Source organism: Natrix helvetica, assembly GCF_964273705.1.
Source record: "Natrix helvetica genome assembly, chromosome: 3".
Classification (NCBI taxonomy): Eukaryota; Metazoa; Chordata; class Lepidosauria; order Squamata; family Natricidae; genus Natrix; species Natrix helvetica.
The window spans coordinates 58,073,313-58,091,806 of NC_138549.1; the positions used below are offsets into that span (position 1 = coordinate 58,073,313).

At 45.8% G+C, this 18,494-nt stretch overlaps 1 protein-coding gene across 1 annotated transcript in view; it reads right to left on the minus strand.

Annotated features, from left to right (window-relative positions):
• PDE4DIP (phosphodiesterase 4D interacting protein) overlaps positions 1 to 18,494 on the minus strand; it is a 356,229-nt gene that overhangs the window by 90,816 nt on the left and 246,919 nt on the right. Inside the window, exons 25-27 of the mRNA XM_081947133.1 lie at positions 11,640 to 11,994; positions 3,707 to 3,860; positions 2,187 to 2,303 (exon numbers count right to left, since the gene is read on the minus strand). Coding sequence (XP_081803259.1) covers positions 2,187 to 2,303; positions 3,707 to 3,860; positions 11,640 to 11,994 — 626 coding nt within the window. The remainder of the gene's footprint in view (positions 1 to 2,186; positions 2,304 to 3,706; positions 3,861 to 11,639; positions 11,995 to 18,494) is intronic.

Consider the following 18,494-nt stretch of genomic DNA (forward strand, 5'->3'; position numbering starts at 1 on the left):
AATCTATAAATTAACGATGGCAACAGCATACAGATGGCATTTTCCACCAGCGAGAATTGTGAGAATGTTCCCAGAATGCTCACCAATGTGCAATCAACAACACAGAATGTACAATCATATGTGGTGGACATGCACATCTGCAAAAAAAACCAAACCATTGGATAAAAATAAAATACTGGCTGGAAGAGATCACTGAACACCCAAAAGAACCAAAACCGGAATTATTTCTCCTAGGAATTATAAAGGGAAATTATGAGAAAAGTATCAAATATCTAATTCTACATAATCACGGCAGCGAGAATTTCATTTGCGCAGAATTGGAAAAATAAATACATACCAATGGAAGAAAATGTAATTTAAAAAAATACTGGAATGCGCCAAGATGGATAGGCTTATGAAAGAATTAAAAGATAAAGAAGAATTCAAATATTACTCAGTATGGGACTGTTCTGACCCCCCTCTCCACGCCTGTGAGCAAGCCAAAACACAGGCTTGGCTGGTTGCCACAGATAACAAATCTTTTGGCCGAAGGCCCAGATAACTTAGAATACAAGAAAAACAAATCAGATATTCAGACATGGCTCTAAGACATCTACTTTCTTCACTGCTAATTTCGAACAGTTGTTTCCTGCAAATGTCCCCTCCCAACGCCTCACCTATAAGCTCTCTTGGGAGGGGGCAATCTACAACCACCTGTGCTAATTATCGTCTGTGAGCCTGCCTTCAAAGCTGCTGCTTTAGTTTCTCAGGCTGTCTTACTCTCACATCAGGGACTGACTGCCTTTGATCTTCCCCACTGCTCCATGCCTCAGGTGCCTTCTGGTGGCCATCCAGCCACTCTGGTCCCTGCTCTGAATCTGCAACCTGGACAGGGTCTTCCACATCATCCAGGGCTGCCTCAAATGATCCCTCACTATCTGAGTCCAGCATCAGCTGAACTGGATCCTGCGGGGCTACAACAGGGACTTATGGTATAATTGGCTAGAGGAAAGAGGAAAAAAGGTAGGAAAGCAATAAAGAAAAGAAGAAAGATCAAGAAATTAAAAAAACAATTACGAAACCAGAAAATGAATAAAAGGTGGAAATACAAAATAGACTGTAGTCAATAATAATAGGAAATAAAATGATATAAGATGATTTAAACGTATATAAAGGTTGTTATATATAGAACTGATAGAAAGGATATATGAAATATATATATAGGTTTTCATAGATTTTCACAGGTACATGTATGCAGGTCTTAGTGTATTTGGGTCTTTTCCCGTGTAAGATTGAGAGTATCTTGGTGACGTTTCGACGAGCTCCCACTCGCCATCTTCAGGCTGGTGCCTTCAGCTTTGTGCTTGTGCGAGCAAAGCGTGATTGGAGCTTCCGTCTTTCTATAAATATTGGTGGGTGGGTGTGGACTGCTGGCTTTGTTGCTGTAAGCAGGTTGGTTGGCTGTGTTGTTACATCTTGATTAATTGATGGAGTTGATGTATGCAGATTAGTCGGCTGTTTCATAACATCATGTGTGGCTGAGGTACTAGCTGTGTGCCCATTAGTCTTTTGTGTTGTAACGACCTGGGTAATGGGCTGTGTGATGACATCCTGAGCTGCATTGTAACATCCTGAGCCTTTGCGTTGTAACCTCCTGAGTTCTGTGATGTAATGTCCTGAGCAGATGGCTGTGATGTAACATCCTGGGCTTTGGTTTGCTGCATCCCTCTCCAACCCCCACACAAAGCAAACTGACACACACCATGAACACATGGCGAGACTGCAAACTCGGGGCCAAACCAAAGCCCAGGATGTTATATCACAGCCATCTGCTCAGGACATTACATCACAGAACTCAGGAGGTTACAACGCAAAGGCTCAGGATGTTATAACACAGCCAACCTCCCAGGATGGTGCAGCACAGGAGTCAGGATATCACTACACTAGAGCTCAGGATGTTACGAAACAGCCAACTAATCTGCATACATCAACTCCATCAACTAATCAAGATGTAACAACACAGCCAACCAACCCACTTACAGCAACAAAGCCAGCACTCCACACACCCCCACCAATATTTATAGAAATATATATGCTGGTCTTGTTGTATTCGGGTCTTTTCCCGTGTAAGAAGATGTTATGTTTGTATAAACAAAATAGTTTTTTTAAAAAAAATGGATGGCAGCCAGAGTAACATCTTACATTACCAGGGCTTGTAGCCTCGTCCCTTTCAGCCTCAGTTTCACTTCTCCCACAGGTTTCGTAGCCCAAGTCTTGAATATCCACCTGCATCTGCTTGTTATTCTGCTGTACCATAGATTCACCTGTCACAAGAAATATTTCAGTTACTTTCCATTGATCTTCTGCCAGAAATCCAGATCCTCACAAGATACTGCAAATTATATGGCATGCACACTAATAGTTTGGTTTAAAATTTAGTAGGAAGCTGCAGTAAAAGCCAGGAGTTGTTCAATGAAGTTTGGAGGACTCCATGTGCATATACTTATGACTAAGTACATTAAAAACCCACTAAAATATCATGGTAGCAAATTTGGTGAGATTATCCAAAAAGATATCCATGATAGGACCATTAGGTAACACAGTATCTGCCTGTACAACAAAGAAACTGCACAGATGGACTTTTTATGGGAAATGTTTATATGTATGAGTGGTTGACCTATGTTTTTCAGCTTTGTTTAAACTATTATGGAGACACACTGTTATGTAATCAATTGCCATTCCAGAAAGTTCTACAGAAAGGAGGAATGTTATCCTGAAACAGTCCATATTGCTGTGCAAGCACTGGGTTTTTTGAAGTTTAGAAATTATTGGCCACATTGCACATTATGTTTAAAATGAAACAAGTACATTTCACATTTATCTTATCTAGACTCATCATTTTTTAAAACTTGGATTGAATCTAATTATATAATTTTTGATAATTTTCAGACATTCCTAGCTGGAATATCATGTTCTGTCTACTCCCAAACAGGAAAATAGCTCATTCATTTATCAGTCACAATAGAATGTTAACAAAAAATTTTAACCTCTCTCATGGCATTAATTATTATTATTTTGGACACAACTAACTAATATTGATTTCAATTTTCTCTAATATATTGATATTATTTCCATACAAATTGCTAAACTATGCCTTTCAGCATTCTCTTATTTCAATTTCTCTCTCAAATAATTTCACTGATTTTATTTTTAATTTCATTCACTCTTCTGGAGCTTCTTTTGTAAAGCTGTTTTACCTACTTCAACACAAGATTTTATTTCTGTCACAATCCTGCATTTTCTAGGTTTCTTTTAATCTTTACTAAAAATGTGGAATATCTGGATGTGAAGCTGTCAAGGAGGCTTTTTCATGGACACCCACTTTGAAAGTCCTTCAACTCAACAACAAATTCCTTTGATTTAAGGAGGGACTAACCAGCTAAAACAAAAACAAAATTAAAATATTAAAAAAAAAATAACACCCCTCTCCAAAATCCAGCAAAACAGTACAAATACTTTGCAATTTGTCTCTGTTAAATGTCATTCTGTTATTTTTGGCCCAGTTCTCAAGATGGTTTTTATTTGCATTTGTCTCTTCCAGGTATTTAGCCCAAACTTATGTCATGTATACATACTGTACAAGTTGAGTATACATTCCCTTCATATTTTCATCCAAGTAATTAAAATATTGAAGAACTATGCAGCTTTGGATGGTAATATTACTCACTGAGTAGGGCTTTGTATTGTTTCAGCTGGGCTATCTGTGCCTGGATGGTGGCTTCTGACACCAAGAGTGTGTCTTGTATTTTGTGACACTGTTGACTCCATTGGGATTGTTCAGACTTCTGGCCAAAACTATTTGATACTCTGCCTCCTTCAGCCTGCAAGAAGAAACATGAGAGCTTCAACCATCAGAAGAAATGGCATGATAGATGAGGGTGGGATTTATATTACTTGACCCATAAGATAGATGATGTCAGGCAGTGGTGGGTTCCGGATCCCGTTGCAACTGGTATGGTGCAATGGGGCCCGGTGTTCCCCACATGCACGGATGCAGCATGCACGCACACATGCACAGTGCGCACATGCGTCCTTACCTCCACAATGCCTCCGTGATGCCTCTGTGATGCTCCAACTGCTCCAGCTGCTCGGGGGAGCGTTACGCAGGCCCCGTGCTCTCCATGCACGGAAGCGGAAGCGCCGAAGAGCTCAAATACAGGTAAGGAGCTCGGGCGGGCGGGCCCTCCAGAGCACCATACCAGAATGGTACCCGGTGCTCCCAGCAGGCACTGGTATGCCCATACCAGTTCGTACCGCCTGCAATACACCACTGGTGTCAGGCCTGCCATATTTAGCATCTTTTGCTTCATTGGCATCCTACCATAAAATGCAAGCGAGGGGAGTAGACAATTGGGAAAGTAAGGAATGGGTATGGGAATGAGCAGGAAAAGGGGAAGGGGGTGACAGAGTGACAGGAACCAGAGATGTAAATCTGGACCAGGGACGTGCGGTCAGGGGAGGCAGGGGAGGCAGAGCCTCACCCCTCTTCATGAAATAATAGTATATAATATTATAATATTATATACATCCGTCCGGATGAGGAGGCAGAAATGTTGTCAGCGCTGCCGGATGACGTCATCCAGCAGCGCTGACATTTCTGCCTCTGCCCTCCGCAGCTCCCGGGTGCACCCGGACGGAGGTAGCCAGATGGCACCGAGGCAATCCGGCGGGCGAGCAACCGAGGATCAGGCTGCCTCGCTTGCTCGCCTGCCAGACTGCCTCGGCGCCATTCTGGCTACCTCTGTCCGGCCGTGCCCGGGAGCTGCGGAGGGCGGAGGCAGAAATGCGGTGCTGCCGGATGACAAAGGCATGAAAGCGCAGCCACCTGAATGGGAAAGCAACGAAAGGGGCTGCGCCTTCACCCCGCTCAAGCCTTGCCACCTGCATGGGAAGCCGCCTGAATGGGAAATGGGAATGGGAAGCGCAGCCACCTGAATGGGAAAGCAACGAAAGGGGCAGCGAGGGCGGCAGGAAAGCAACGAAAGGGGCAGCGAGGGCGGGCGGTGGCTGCAGGTGGCAAGGCTTGAGCGGAGTGAAAACGCAGCCCCTTTCGTTGCTTTCCCATTCACCCCGCTCAAGCCTTGCCCGAGGGAGCTGGGGATCGGGCTTTGGGTTGGTGGGAGACCTTGAAGGAGTGGGGGGGGAGGGACTGGCGCCAGTGGAGGAAGCAATGCTACGCGGATCAGTACACTCCGCTGTCCCCTTAATGTTCACTCAGGAAGGCGGAGAATGGGACCACGTGTGCTGGAGGCTGAGGTTGCCTCAGCCTCCTGCACATGTGGTCCCATTCCCCGCCTTCCTGATGATGTCACCAGCCTCACCAGCCATAACCCTCACCGCACGTCACTGATCTGGACTAAACCAGCTGATCAAGGAGGAAGCCTGAGAATGGTATGCAAAACTACACCAGAGGTGCCAACCTGGAAAGCTGTTCCCAAAACATCAAAAACAGATGCTATTGGACATGAATGGACTGGTCAAGAGAGGAGGCCCAGGTGGAAAGGGAAAATTGCAACCTTTGAGCAGGAATACTCAGACCCAGCTTTGCTTTCTCTGTAACCACTTGATTTTAGTAAATGAATGTTTCACTTCAAGAAATGGAGTTGAGGGTCTTTTTATCCTACACATCTGAGTTGGGACCAGCCTGACAGATGGATAATGTATGCTGTACAGTTTGAATTCCCTCCCTACAATTTGACAAAATTTCACTAGCAAAGATACAGCCGGTACTTTGATTTTAGGGATAGTTTTAAGGGGTAGGGGATTGGGAGCAGATTGCTTTGGGGAAGCCTCCAATTTCCAGCCCCATCCATATTAAACCAAAACAAAGCTGTATTAAAGTCATACACCCATCTTAACTCTAATTCCCCATTTAAAAGCCCCAATAGTGTGAAAAATGTTGGCCATGTACTTTCCTATGAGATCACAACAGCAAAGAGCCTCAAGAAGATCAAAATGTTGACTTATAACTCTGATGCCTGGCCAACTTCTGTATATGGCTAATATTTCATTCTATCAAGATTTGTACTATGTGTTTAAAAGTTTACATGGGGTTATGCTTAAAAAGTACTTGGAAACTTCAGCCTCTATAAATCTTGAGCGACCAAGAATTCAAATGTAACACATCAGCTGCCTGACCTCTTTGCTTCTGGGTCTGATTCAAGGTGCTGGTTATAACCAGTGGTGGGATTTAAATAAATTAACAACTGGTTCTCTGCCCTAATGATCGGCTGAGTAGGCATGGCTGAGTGGTCATGTGACTGGGTGGGCATGGCCAACTCGAGTCACGCACATCAAAGGAGCCTAGCCTTGTGCAGCCGCTCATCTCGCCCAGCCGCTCACCTGGCCTTCCGGCTGCTCGCCTCACCTCCAAAAATTTTATGAAAAATGGAATTGCTTGAGAAACTCTGACTCCAAGTCAGTTGGGTTTAAATCTGATTTAAACTAACTTAACCCACCTCCTTGAGTCAGTTATCAAAGATCTACACATCTTTCTTTACTTGTACCAACCATATCCCATTACTACAATCTATTAAAATTGTACAAGTAGTCCTCAACTTACAACCACAATTAGGAGCAGAACTTCTGTTGCTAAGTGAGGCAGTCATTAAATGAGTTGTACCCAATTTTATGACCAGTTTTGTCACAGTTGTTAAGCAAACTGTCATGGTTGTTAAGTGAACCAGTTTCCTTCACTAACTTTGCTTCTTAGAAGCCAGTTGAAGAGGTCACAAATGGCAATCATTTGACCCCAGGACACTGAAACCATCATAAATACATGCTGCTTGCCAAGTGCCTGAATTTTGAGCACACGACTGCAGGGATTCTGCAATGGTCATAAATGCAAAGACCAATCTTAAATCACTTTTTTCAGCACCACTATAACTTTGAACAGTTGCTAAGCAAATGGTGGTAAGTCAAGGACTATTTATATTTACATAAAGTACTTGAGCAATCCCATTCCCAGCCATTCCGGAAGCATAATTTCTGTCTCATGTACCTTTTACGTCATAGATCTAAAACTTGTGAAATATTCTTTGTCTTCCCCTGAGGATAACCTTTGCACCTGCCTGTTTATAGTTATTTAACCATTACTTAACAAAAACAGATTTTTCTTTAAATGGTTTGTAGATATGGGTTAATTTTTATAACCCCCTATTGTCCAATGAGCACACTGATTAACAAAAATAATAAAGGTTCATTAATAAATACAGTGGATTTCAAGAACTACTTCCAGTTATGAAATATTATTAGTTTGATTAAGAAATGCTATGAATTGCAAACATCATACATACAGACATACATTACATAAATGTAGCATTTTCACATCAGTTATATTTTCCAAAATATAATACCAATTATAAAGGTTCTGTTTCCCTGAGTAGCTTCATTTGTGAAATGGTTCCATACCACAAATTCACCTCTGTTTTTTGAACTTACAGACCAAAATATAAAGATTGCAAATTTTGCTTATTGTGTTTTTGATTTGATAAATTACTACCTAAAATAATGATAAACAAGGCAGAGTTCAGCTAATTGTTCTAAGAAAAATGTGAGGAATGCACTTTTATGCCCCTTCATTTTTCCTTCTTTTGAAATATTACGTTTAGCAACAATACAAAAGAAAAAGTTTTGTAATATCATTTCTTGGTTTTTCTCTTCATTTTCTTATCCAAATTTTATCTGTATATTTTTACTTCTTTTCTTGTTAAAATAAAATAGTTTTAATTTCTATTATTGAGAGAGACATCTTCTTATTCGTAACTAAATACCCATCAATTATTTATCTGGAAGAAAACTGCATCACCATAAAATGTCCTGTCCAGGACAGAAGAAGGGGAAATCTGAGCCTTGATACTTTTGGTTCCAAGAAAAAAAAATCCAATTACATATGGACAGGAAATTCAAAACAAGAAAGTGGGGAGGGCAAAGCTATTGGTACACGGTCCATCTCTTGCAGGAAAAGACAAAGTTAGGGATGCTTTGAATCCACTGTAAGGGGACCAGATAGCTTTTTTGTCCTGCTTCTTTGTTTGATGAGTGGTTCCAATAAAGAAATATGCTTCCCCCTCCAAAACCTTTCCCCCAAGGACTCTGCAAATACTATGTGTATGTCTGAAAAATACAACATGGGAAGTTACAAATTTATACATTTGTGTTCTATGACCATCCCATGTGGTTGCATTAAATAGACAATGCAGCATCCTGAGAAATGCTCCTTTAGCATAGAACTATTATTTTTGCAAGCCCTTTTCATTCTAAAATAGAAATAATTGTAGATGAAGCTGCAGAAGCTAGGGATAATGCAAGAACTGAACGGCAATTTCAGCTTCTCCAAATTTCCCACCCCCTACTTATTCCTTTGTTAATAGAATTTGATTCTACTAAATAATAAAAGAAATCTATTTATGTACCTATGCTACATGTGTGCAATTTAAAAATATCTAGTTGTGGGAAATATGGGACATAATATTTGGATTACTTATAATCAAACTGGTTTCTGGATGCTTTTCTTTCTAGACAAAACTTCTGTCCCACAGGGAATCCTTTCTAAAACTTCTGTCCCACAGGAAATCCTTTCTTCTGACACTGGCCAGGCAGGTGGGCGAGTGGCATATTGGACAGCACAGGGCTGTTGCCTCACATCCCAAAACAACACAGAGATGCAGCCTTGCATCCCAAAACAGTGCAGGAGGGTAGCCTCACGTCCCAAAACAGAGTGGTGGTACAGCCTCACCTTACATCCCAAAACAGTGCCGGAGGGAGGGAGGTAGCTTCATGTCCCAAAGCAGCACAAGGGGGCAGCATCATGTCCCAAAACAGTGCACACAAGCAGCTTCGCCTCCCAAAACATCCCCCCTCCTATCAAAGTGGATCCTGGGCACTGCGCTGCAATGTAGAAATGGGAAATGGAGTGGCCAGCATGAGGGGGGAAGGAGGAGCAGGGAGAAGAGAGGGCTGATCTATTGCCCTTTTCGCTGTTGCAACACTGCAGAGCTACCCACCACCATCACCACCCTACCCACCACCATCCAGATCTCTCGCTTCCCCTAAGCAGGAGATCTGCCCTTTTCACCATTGCAGCACCATGAAGCTTACCCCACCAATCACCGTTCAGATCGCTCACTTCCTCCAGGCATTTCTTTGCCTAGGGCAGTGATGGCTAACCTTTTTTGGCTCCCATGCCAAAAGCGAGGGGAGGGCAGGGAGGTCGTGCACTTTGTGAGATCTTTTTCTTTTGTGAGAAGCTGGAATTGATTGATTGATTGATTGATTGATTGATATTATTTTTAGTCCCAAACTTTTGTTTTCCTGCACACAATGGTGAAAAAACACGACGGAGAAACATGATGGAGCTGGAAATCAGGTAGGCAAAGAAATGCTTCGGGAAAACGGGGGGCTGAGCGATGGTGGGTGGAGCAAGCTCTTCTGCCCACAAAAACCTTGTCTTTGATGGCTGACACTGAAAGGCAGAGCAAGAGCTGCCTGGAAGAAGCCAGTCAGCCCAGGAGTCAGGAATAGCCTTCCTCTCCACCCACCCCTCCCCACCTGCCACATTCCCAAATTGCATTAAAAAGGGGGCGGGTGGCTAAGTGAGAGGCAGGAAGTCCTCCCCCCTCACAGAGGGGGGGAGAAGAGATGGCAAGAGGAGCTCAGTCTCGATCCATGTGCTACACGTGGCACGCAGCTGCAACCCAGCCACTTCCCTTCCCCGCCCTCTCCAGCACTGGAAGCCAACTATCAGTCTCATACCCAGTCACCCATGCAGAGATCAGCTTGGCTGCGGGTGCCACATGGAAGGAAGACAAGTGGGCTGGACCACAGGTGCCACTTGGGAGGCAACAGGGAAGGCAGGGAAGCAGGCTGGGCCACGTGGGCCGTATAGGAGGCACTGGGAAGGCAGGCAAGAGTGTTGGTGTTACGTACTGATGCGGCCCGCCCTCTTCTGTCAATCAGGCAGAGCAGTTACTGATTGGTTCAATTTGTGTTGTACACAGGCGGGAGAATTGGAGCGTTCTTATTGGCTAACGCTCTGACAGCTGCGAGTATAAAAGAGCTGTCAGAGCGCGAGCCGCTGTTCTGTTCTAGTTTCAGTTGAAATAAAGCCGTTGTTTTAACATAGAGCTTCAGCATTCCCTCAGACGCTAAATACATAAAACGTGGTGACAAGGATGGGATTCTGAGGTAAAGGACCACGGAGAATGGAGCTGGAAAGCAAGTTAGTGAAGGGGTGTGGCTGCCTTGGAGGGAGAGTGTGTGTGTGTGTTCATTCTGCCAGGAAGAGCCCCCCACCCCGTGAGGCCAGAGCAGCACAGTCAGCTTTTCCGCGGCCAGCAAGCAGGTCAGGCAAAGGTCAGGATGCAAGGAGAACTTAGGTCATTGTGGCGGCAGGCAAGCAGATGGTGGGACGGAGAGGGTGGGGCTGGTGGGCTTGCTGCTTCCTGAACCTACAAAATAATAAGCCCTCCCCCTTTAATAAGCCCAAGGCCATATTTCGTGGATCAAAATAATATAAGACCCTGTCGTATTTTCGGGGAAACACGGTATCAGCTGGGCCACGTGGTTGAGGCAAGCGAGGGAACCAGAGGGCTGCAGCAGCTATGCCACAGGCATGACTCTAGGTGAGCAGGCGAGGCAAGATAAGGAGTGACCGGGAGGGGTGGGGTGGGAAGGGTGGGGCAGGTCCAGCCAGTGGTGCTATCAGCCAGTTCTCTGAACTGCATAAACTGGTGTGAACCAGCAGAAACCTACCTCTAGGTATAACCTTAAAGCCCTACATGGCATGAGGCCAGGTTACCTACAGTTGTCTTCATCCAATTACATCAGCCAGGTCACACAGGGTAGTTATGTTGCAGACCCCCATCAGCCAAAGGATTCTGACTGGCAAATTCTAGAAAGAGAGCCTTTTCTGCCATTGCCTCTGCCTGGTGGAACACGCTTTCACCAGAGGTGAGGTGATGCCTTTTGGAAAGTCATAAAAACATGGCTCTGTGCCCTTGCTTGGCGTGTGCAGATGAATTTGCAACTGTGTTGGTGATATATATATATGTTTTCGTAGATTTTCACGGGTGTAGGTATGCTGGTTTTGTTGTATTCGGGTCTTTTCCCATGTAAGGTTGAGATTGTCTTTGCAACGTTTCGGCAGGATCTCACCTGCCATCTTCAAGCGTGGGCTCAAAATCACCCGAATACAACAAAGCCAGCATATATATATATATATATATATATATATATATATATATATATATATATGTATGTATGTATGTATGTATGTATGTATGTATATATATATATATATATATATATATATATATATATAACACAAATACATACATACATACATACATACATACATACATACATACATACATACATACATACATATATATATATATATATATATATATATATATATATATATATATATCAATACCAGTTTTGGACTACGAGTAGCAGCTGGAACCTAATTCACAGAGGACAAAACTTAAAATTTTCTAATGTAGATGACTAAAGGGTAGTATGACCCATAGGTGAATAGGCATTACTAATTAACAGTGGCAGGTGTTGGTTTAATCAATTTCTTTAAATTCTGATCATACCTTGATTTCTTCTGGGCTGCTCATAATTTTATTGGGTAGGCAGTGCAACAATGGTGAATGGTCACAGACAGCTTGGCAAGTGCACTGCTCTTGCTCATTTATCAGAGCTGTGTCAGCTGTCATCTGGTGAATGATGGCGCCTTTGCATCCTTGGTTTTTTAGAGTCAATTGTTCTTTAAGGAGGCCAATCACAATCTCTGAAGTGTGCAGTTTCTCTTGCAGTTTCTTGATACCCCACCTCAAATTCTCTTTAGCTTCATTTTCATCCTCTTTCTCCCAAACTTCTGACAACTTTGCTTCTCCAATTTGTTCCTTGAGTTCTGCATTCTCTAGACATAGACTAAGCAGAGCCTTCCTGTTGAAACACATAGATTAACATTCAGAATGAAATATTATTTAACACCCACCTAGTGATTATTCAGCCTATAGACACTTCTTCAGTTATTGCTCCCCCACTAATGACAGAAAAAGTATTTTGAGACTCCATCAGTTTGAAGATTGCTTTAGTTAAAAAGAATGAAGGTTCAGTAACACATTGCCTGCATGTAGAATGTCACCAGTTAGAAACCTGACAGAAATAAGCTTATTGTTCTTAATTATTATTTTTATCTTCTTGAGCAATGTACTTTACATGCTTCTTAAAAAAGAAAAAGAGTTACTTAAAAAGAAAAGCTCAAAAGCTGAAAAGTGGATAAGTTGGGAAAAGAAAAATAGTAAATAAACAACAAAAAGAAAATTCATTTCTGCCAGACTGCAAACAAGTAATTTTCTATAAGGCAATTATTATATGCACCGTGCTATTGAAATTTCTATATCCTAATACAGGTAGTCCTCAACTTACAATAGTTCATTTAGTGACTATTCAAAATTACAATGTCACTGAAAAAAGTTACTAATCCCACCATTGCAGCATCCCGATGGTCATGTGCAGTGGTGGGATTCAAATAATTTAACAATCAGTTCTCTGCCTTACTGACTGGCTGAGGAGGCATGGCTGGATGGTCATGTGACTGGGTGGGCATGGCCAGGGTGGGAGTGACACAGGACTTGTGTGGTGCTAAGGCAGTACTTCCCTGATACCCTCACTCTCATTATACAGATAATCCTCCAGTTACAAATGTACTAGAGCCTGCCAATTATATTTGTAACCTGGGAATATGTTTGATTGAATCACCTTAAATAAATTCCCTGCTTTCCCTAATGCATTTGTTAATCAAATGCACAGATCTTTAAATGCACATGAGGTATCTCAGACTGGAGAACAGCATGTGGGGCTAGTGCTGGAGCAAACCATCCAAGGCCTCCCACAATCTACAGAGATACCTCATGCTCCCCTGAGGTCCTCACAATTGCTTCCCTCACCCCATCCTGCCTCGCTGGGTCTCCACAGACTGGGCCTGCTTTGCTAGCTTCTCAGATTCCACTTACTCCTCTCCACCCCATTTCCCATGGATTACTTACTCTTTTTTTTTGCTATAAAGGTATACTTTTTACTGATATATATTCTGTTATTATAACTAAATAAGTCATTATACACTTGAAACATTGTGAAATGCAATCTGATCAAAAACAAGAAATTTGACAAACCTAATGTACTATGCTTGTGTCAGATTCTTAAAAAGTGATACTGCCATTCATTTGGGAGAAGGGGGGCCTTGGAGTTAATTTACTGGCAGTGCCTGCGACAACTGATATTTTACAACAGGTTTCCTGGAGCCGAGATTCCTGAGATCACATCACCTTGTGGAGGGATGTTTATGATGGCCATGTAGGACGCTTCACTTTAATGTCTAATGGGAGATAGCCATAGGAATGTATGTTTATTCGGCTCTCAGGACAGTTGATAAAAGAAACATCTTCACACTTGTGTATTGGTTATAATTTGCATGGGAGTGGTCATTACTGCTTTAATTCTACCTGCATTGCCTAAGGGGATTCAGATGTTGCTTTGCCTCTAATGGCTTCCATTCTTTTTAATTAAAGGTTCCTTTTGAAATAATCCATTTCAAGAGTCTTCACTTTCTTAAGTTAGGAGAGGAGCCCTTACATAAAGCAACATCTGCAAAATGGTCAACCAAGAGAGACAACATTTGCTCTACCGAGGGGATCCTGCAAACCATGTCTGAGCACAACAGAGAACAAGGAGAAGCTGATTGCTGGAGGGAGATGGCAACCCCACCACAACCAGAGACCTGCTCCATGTATCCTGTTGGAGAGGATGAGGTGAGCCTGGGGGACCCCAAAAATGCCCTGCTGATCAATTGGCATCAGGACAAAAGACGGCTGGGATGGGAGTCACTTTTACCCATGGCAGCCGAAAACTGGGGTGGAAATTGGAGCTAGAAGTCCCCTCTGACCAGGAGGAGCTAAATGAAGCCTTGCTGAGAGAGGATCATCTGAAGAGACATGTAACCCAGTTGGTGATGGAGATTTTGGAAAATCTCAACATCCGGGGGGAGCCAGACCGGCAAGCAAGAGGTGTTGGAAGGGTGGCAACCGCGGATGACGCCAGGGGAGCTAACCCCCCTCTGAACCCTGCTGGTCACCATCTAGGAACCCAACAAACCCTCCCCCCAGTTGGCGCATGGATTAGGGGCCGCTCGTAACCAACCCCAAAACCTGCAATTAGAAAGAAAAACACCTTCCCTTAGGGTGAAGTTTGATGGAAACTCAAAAAAATTGGGATTCTTTGTGGCACAGGTGCTCACCTACATGCAAGAATATGGGCATGGTTTCCAAACCCAAGGATCCCGAGTGATTACCCTAGCCCTGGAAGGAGTCGCCACCAGATGGATGGTAACACTACATGATGCCGATGCTCCAGAACTGCGGGACTTTGACCGTTTCATGATGGCCCTGCAATTAAGTTTTGAGGACCCCCTCACAAACCACAAAGCACGTGGCCGCATTAAAATTGTGAAGCAGGTGTGGCAGAGTATACTAAAGAATTCCGAGACTTGGCTTGTCATGTGAACTGGCCAGAGGATATCCTGGTAAGCTGGTTCAGGGACGGGCTGAGTGATGACCTCTACAATGCCTGTGTGGCTCAAGGGGAACCGAACCACCTACATGAGTGGTATCTCACTGCTGAAGAGGCAGAGATCGACATGGCCGGGAACCAGTACCGAGCGGGGAGAATGTGGAAGAAATCTCCACCCCAATGGAAGCAAGAGCCTTTCAATCCTCAAACGGCACCTTCTCCGAAACCCTCAACCTATTTCAAGTGTGGAAAGGAGGGGCACTGAGCTGCACAATGCCATTCTCAAGCACCGGCTAGGAAACCAGAGCACCCATTACGGGGGAAACCTATGAAACCTGGCTAGTGCAGGAAGGAAATGGCCCTGAGGAGCAGGGAGATCGTAGAATCTCCACCCCCTCCCCTCTTTGAGGAGGAAATCCTGGCTTCACAGCAGGAGGAACCATACTCATCCGAAAGCGATCCAGAGGATGACCACTGGTAAGCAAACCAATTAAAGCACTTACTCTCCCCCTAAGACTGTTTATCTCCAACTGGGAGAGGGGGATAAAAATCTCAGCTTTAGTGGACTCAGGGTGCACCCACTGTTTGATCAGCCCAACCCTGGTAAGGAAGTTGAGGATTAATGTAAGGAAGCTGAAAAGCCCCATAGCTTTTTGCCAACTAGATGGGTCAATAGCAGAGGGGGAGCCAGCTTCATTTGCCACTGAGCCTCGACAGATAGGTATTGGAAGCCACAAAGAAATACTTACATTTATAGTGGCGCCTGGCATTGAATGGCCACTAGTTTTGGGTCTTGCATGGCTGAAAAAATGGAACCCCAAAATTAATTGGAAGCAAGACACCATAAGAATGCAGATGCATGTGACTTTTGCTGAGAATCCACACAAAGAAACTGAAGGGGCAGAGCACCAAGAAACAGCAATGCCCGCTTGCACTATGCTAACCCAGGGCATACCCAAAGCATACAAGGACTTGGCTGAGGTTTTTAGTGAAAAAACCTCTGATGAGCTTCCCCCCTCACCGCTCCACTGACTGTGTGATACAAATTCTACCCAGGGCCAAACTCCCTAAACCCAAGATGTATAGCATGTCTCTGAGGGAGCTGGAAGAACTGAGGGCATTCATTGAGAAAACCCTAGCAAGGGGTTCTTTTGAACCAGCCCGCCCCAAAATTGCAGCCCCAGTGTTATTTAGAGAGAAAAAAGATCTAAACGTCTATGTGTCCTCCTGCTCCGCCTGCGGGAGTCCCCCCTCTCGCAGGCATGGCCCTTGGCGCTTGTAAGGGCCCACCTTGATGACGGGTTTATGGACCCCGAGAGGTGGAGGAAACGGAAGCTTAGGGGTTTTTTAACCAAATGTTTTTTATCCTTTTTAGGGGGTTCCAGGGAGGGTTTCAGGGTGTGGGGGGGTTAATCTGCCCAGGAGGGGGGGCCAATGTCAGGCGAACAGGTGAGTCTAGGAGGGAAGTGAGTGTGGTGGAGGGGGGGAGGGGAAAGGACATTCCAACAGAGGGTTGCCTTATTACAACAGTCACGGGGAGGAGGGAATGCCAGGACAGGAGAAGACCACAAGGTCGGTTGGGAGACCGTGGCTGTTGGATACGCCCGGTCATTTGTACCAACCCCCGCAATCTAGGTGGTCAGGAACTACAGAGCCAGGGCCTGAGGCTGATGCTCTGCAATGCAAGGTCCGTGACCAACAAGGCCCCCCTCATTAGTGAGTTGATCTCAGAGGGGGAGCTGGACCTTGCAGGGATAACGGAGACCTGGTTGGGCCACGAGGGTGGTTTACCTCTCGTGGAAATGTGCCCACCGGGTTTCCGTGCATTCCATCAGCCTCGGGCCCTGGGTAAGGGTGGTGGGGTGGCGGTAGTTATACGGGAATGTCTCGAGCCGAGGGAGTTCACTGTACCTCAGATACCCGGGTGTGAGTCCCTTGGTGTGAAATGAGGCCCAGGGAGGCAGTGGGGCTTGCTGATTGTATACTTGGCTCCTCGCTATGCATCAGCAGCCCTGCCCGAGCTCCTCGAGCTGATCTCAGAAACGGCAGTTGAGACCCCCAAGCTTGTGGTTATGGGGGATTTCAACTTGCCGTCGATGGGGGAAGCATCCGAGGTAGCTCGGGAGTTCATGGCTTCCATGACAGCCATGGACCTGACCCAATTAATTCAGGGTCCCACACACGAAGGTGGCCACACTCTGGACCTTGTTTTTGTATCTGAACAGTGGACGAGTGATCTGGGAAGAGGGGATGTAGTCATCACTCCCCTGTCATGGTCAGATCACTCATCTCTCCGGCTGGACTTCCCTGGCGCTACCCCCCACTGCGAGGAGGCGAAACCAGACTGTCCAAGTTGGTACCGCCCCAGGCGCCTGATGGAACCGGACAGGTTCTAGTCGGAGCTTGGGCCATTCCCTGTAGCCCTGACCCGCTCTCGCTCCGAGAACCTAGTGGCCGTCTGGAATATGGCGGCCGCTGGGGCCCTGGACCGAGTTGCGCCTTTGCGGCCTCTCCTGCGGCGACGACCCACCCGGGCTCCTTGGTTTACCGAGGACCTGAGGGTGATGAAGCGCCATAGGAGACGCCTAGAGGGCAGGTGGAGGTCCTCACGCTCCAAATCTGATCGAACACAGGTAAGAGCCTATTCACGGACCTACCTTGTGGCATTAAGAGTGGCCAAACATAGACATTGTGCCACCCTTATTGCATCCGCCGATAACCGCCCTGCCGCCCTGTTTCGGGTAACCCGCTCCCTCTTATCACAGAGGACGCGGGAAGCCCCTTTACAGGGCAGAGCAGAGGAGTTTGGGGAATATCTGCAGGACAAAATCGCTCAGATCCGGAGCGGATGGGCCCCCTTCAGTGGACCAGAGGAGCCGTCAACAGTGAGTCTTGTGAGACCATTCTGGGAGGAGTTTGATTCTGTTGCCCCCAAGGATTTGGACAGGTTGCGTGGATGGCTGCGACCCACCACATGTTTAATGGACCCGTGTCCCTCCTGGCTGGTACTGGCATCCTGGGAAGTGACACGAGGCTGGCTACTGGGCTTAGTGAACGCCTCATTGGGCGAGGGGTCCTTGCCTACTGCCTTGAAAGAGGCGGTGGTGAGGCCCTTACTCAAGAGGCCTTCCCTCGACCCGATGGAGCTAGCTAATTACCGTCCAGTCTCCAACCTTCCCTTTTTAGCGAAGGTTGTAGAGAATGTGGTGGCACAGCAGTTTCCACGACACCTTGAGGAATCCAAATATCTAGACCCACGCCAGTCCGGCTTCCGACCCGGACACAGCACGGAGACGGCCTTGGTCGCGTTGGTAGATGATCTCTGGAGGGCCAGAGATAGGGGTTGTTCCTCTATCCTGGCCCTATTAGATCTGTCAGCGGCTTTTGATACCATCGACCATGGTATCCTATTGCGCCGGCTGGAGGGGATGGGAGTTGGAGGCACCGTCCTGCGGTGGTTCGGCTCCTACCTCTCCGACCGGACACAATGTGTGTTGGCAGGGGGGCAGAGGTCGACCCTGAGGCCACTCACTTGTGGGGTGCCGCAGGGGTCGGTCCTCTCGCCCCTTCTGTTCAACGCATATGTGAAGCCGCTGGGGGAGATCATCCGTGGTTTTGGGGTGGAGTATCATCTGTACGCTGATGATACTCAGCTGTACATTTCCACCCCAAACCACCCCAACGAGGCTGTCGAGGTGATGACCCGGTGTTTGGAAGCCGTCGGGGTCTGGATGGGGGACAACAGACTCAAGCTCAACCCCTCCAAGACTGAGTGGCTATGGCTACTGGCGCCTTGGTTCAGCCAGTTGACACCATCACTGGCTATAGGGGGCGAGCAATTGCCCCCTGTGGAACGGGCGCGCAATTTGGGTGTC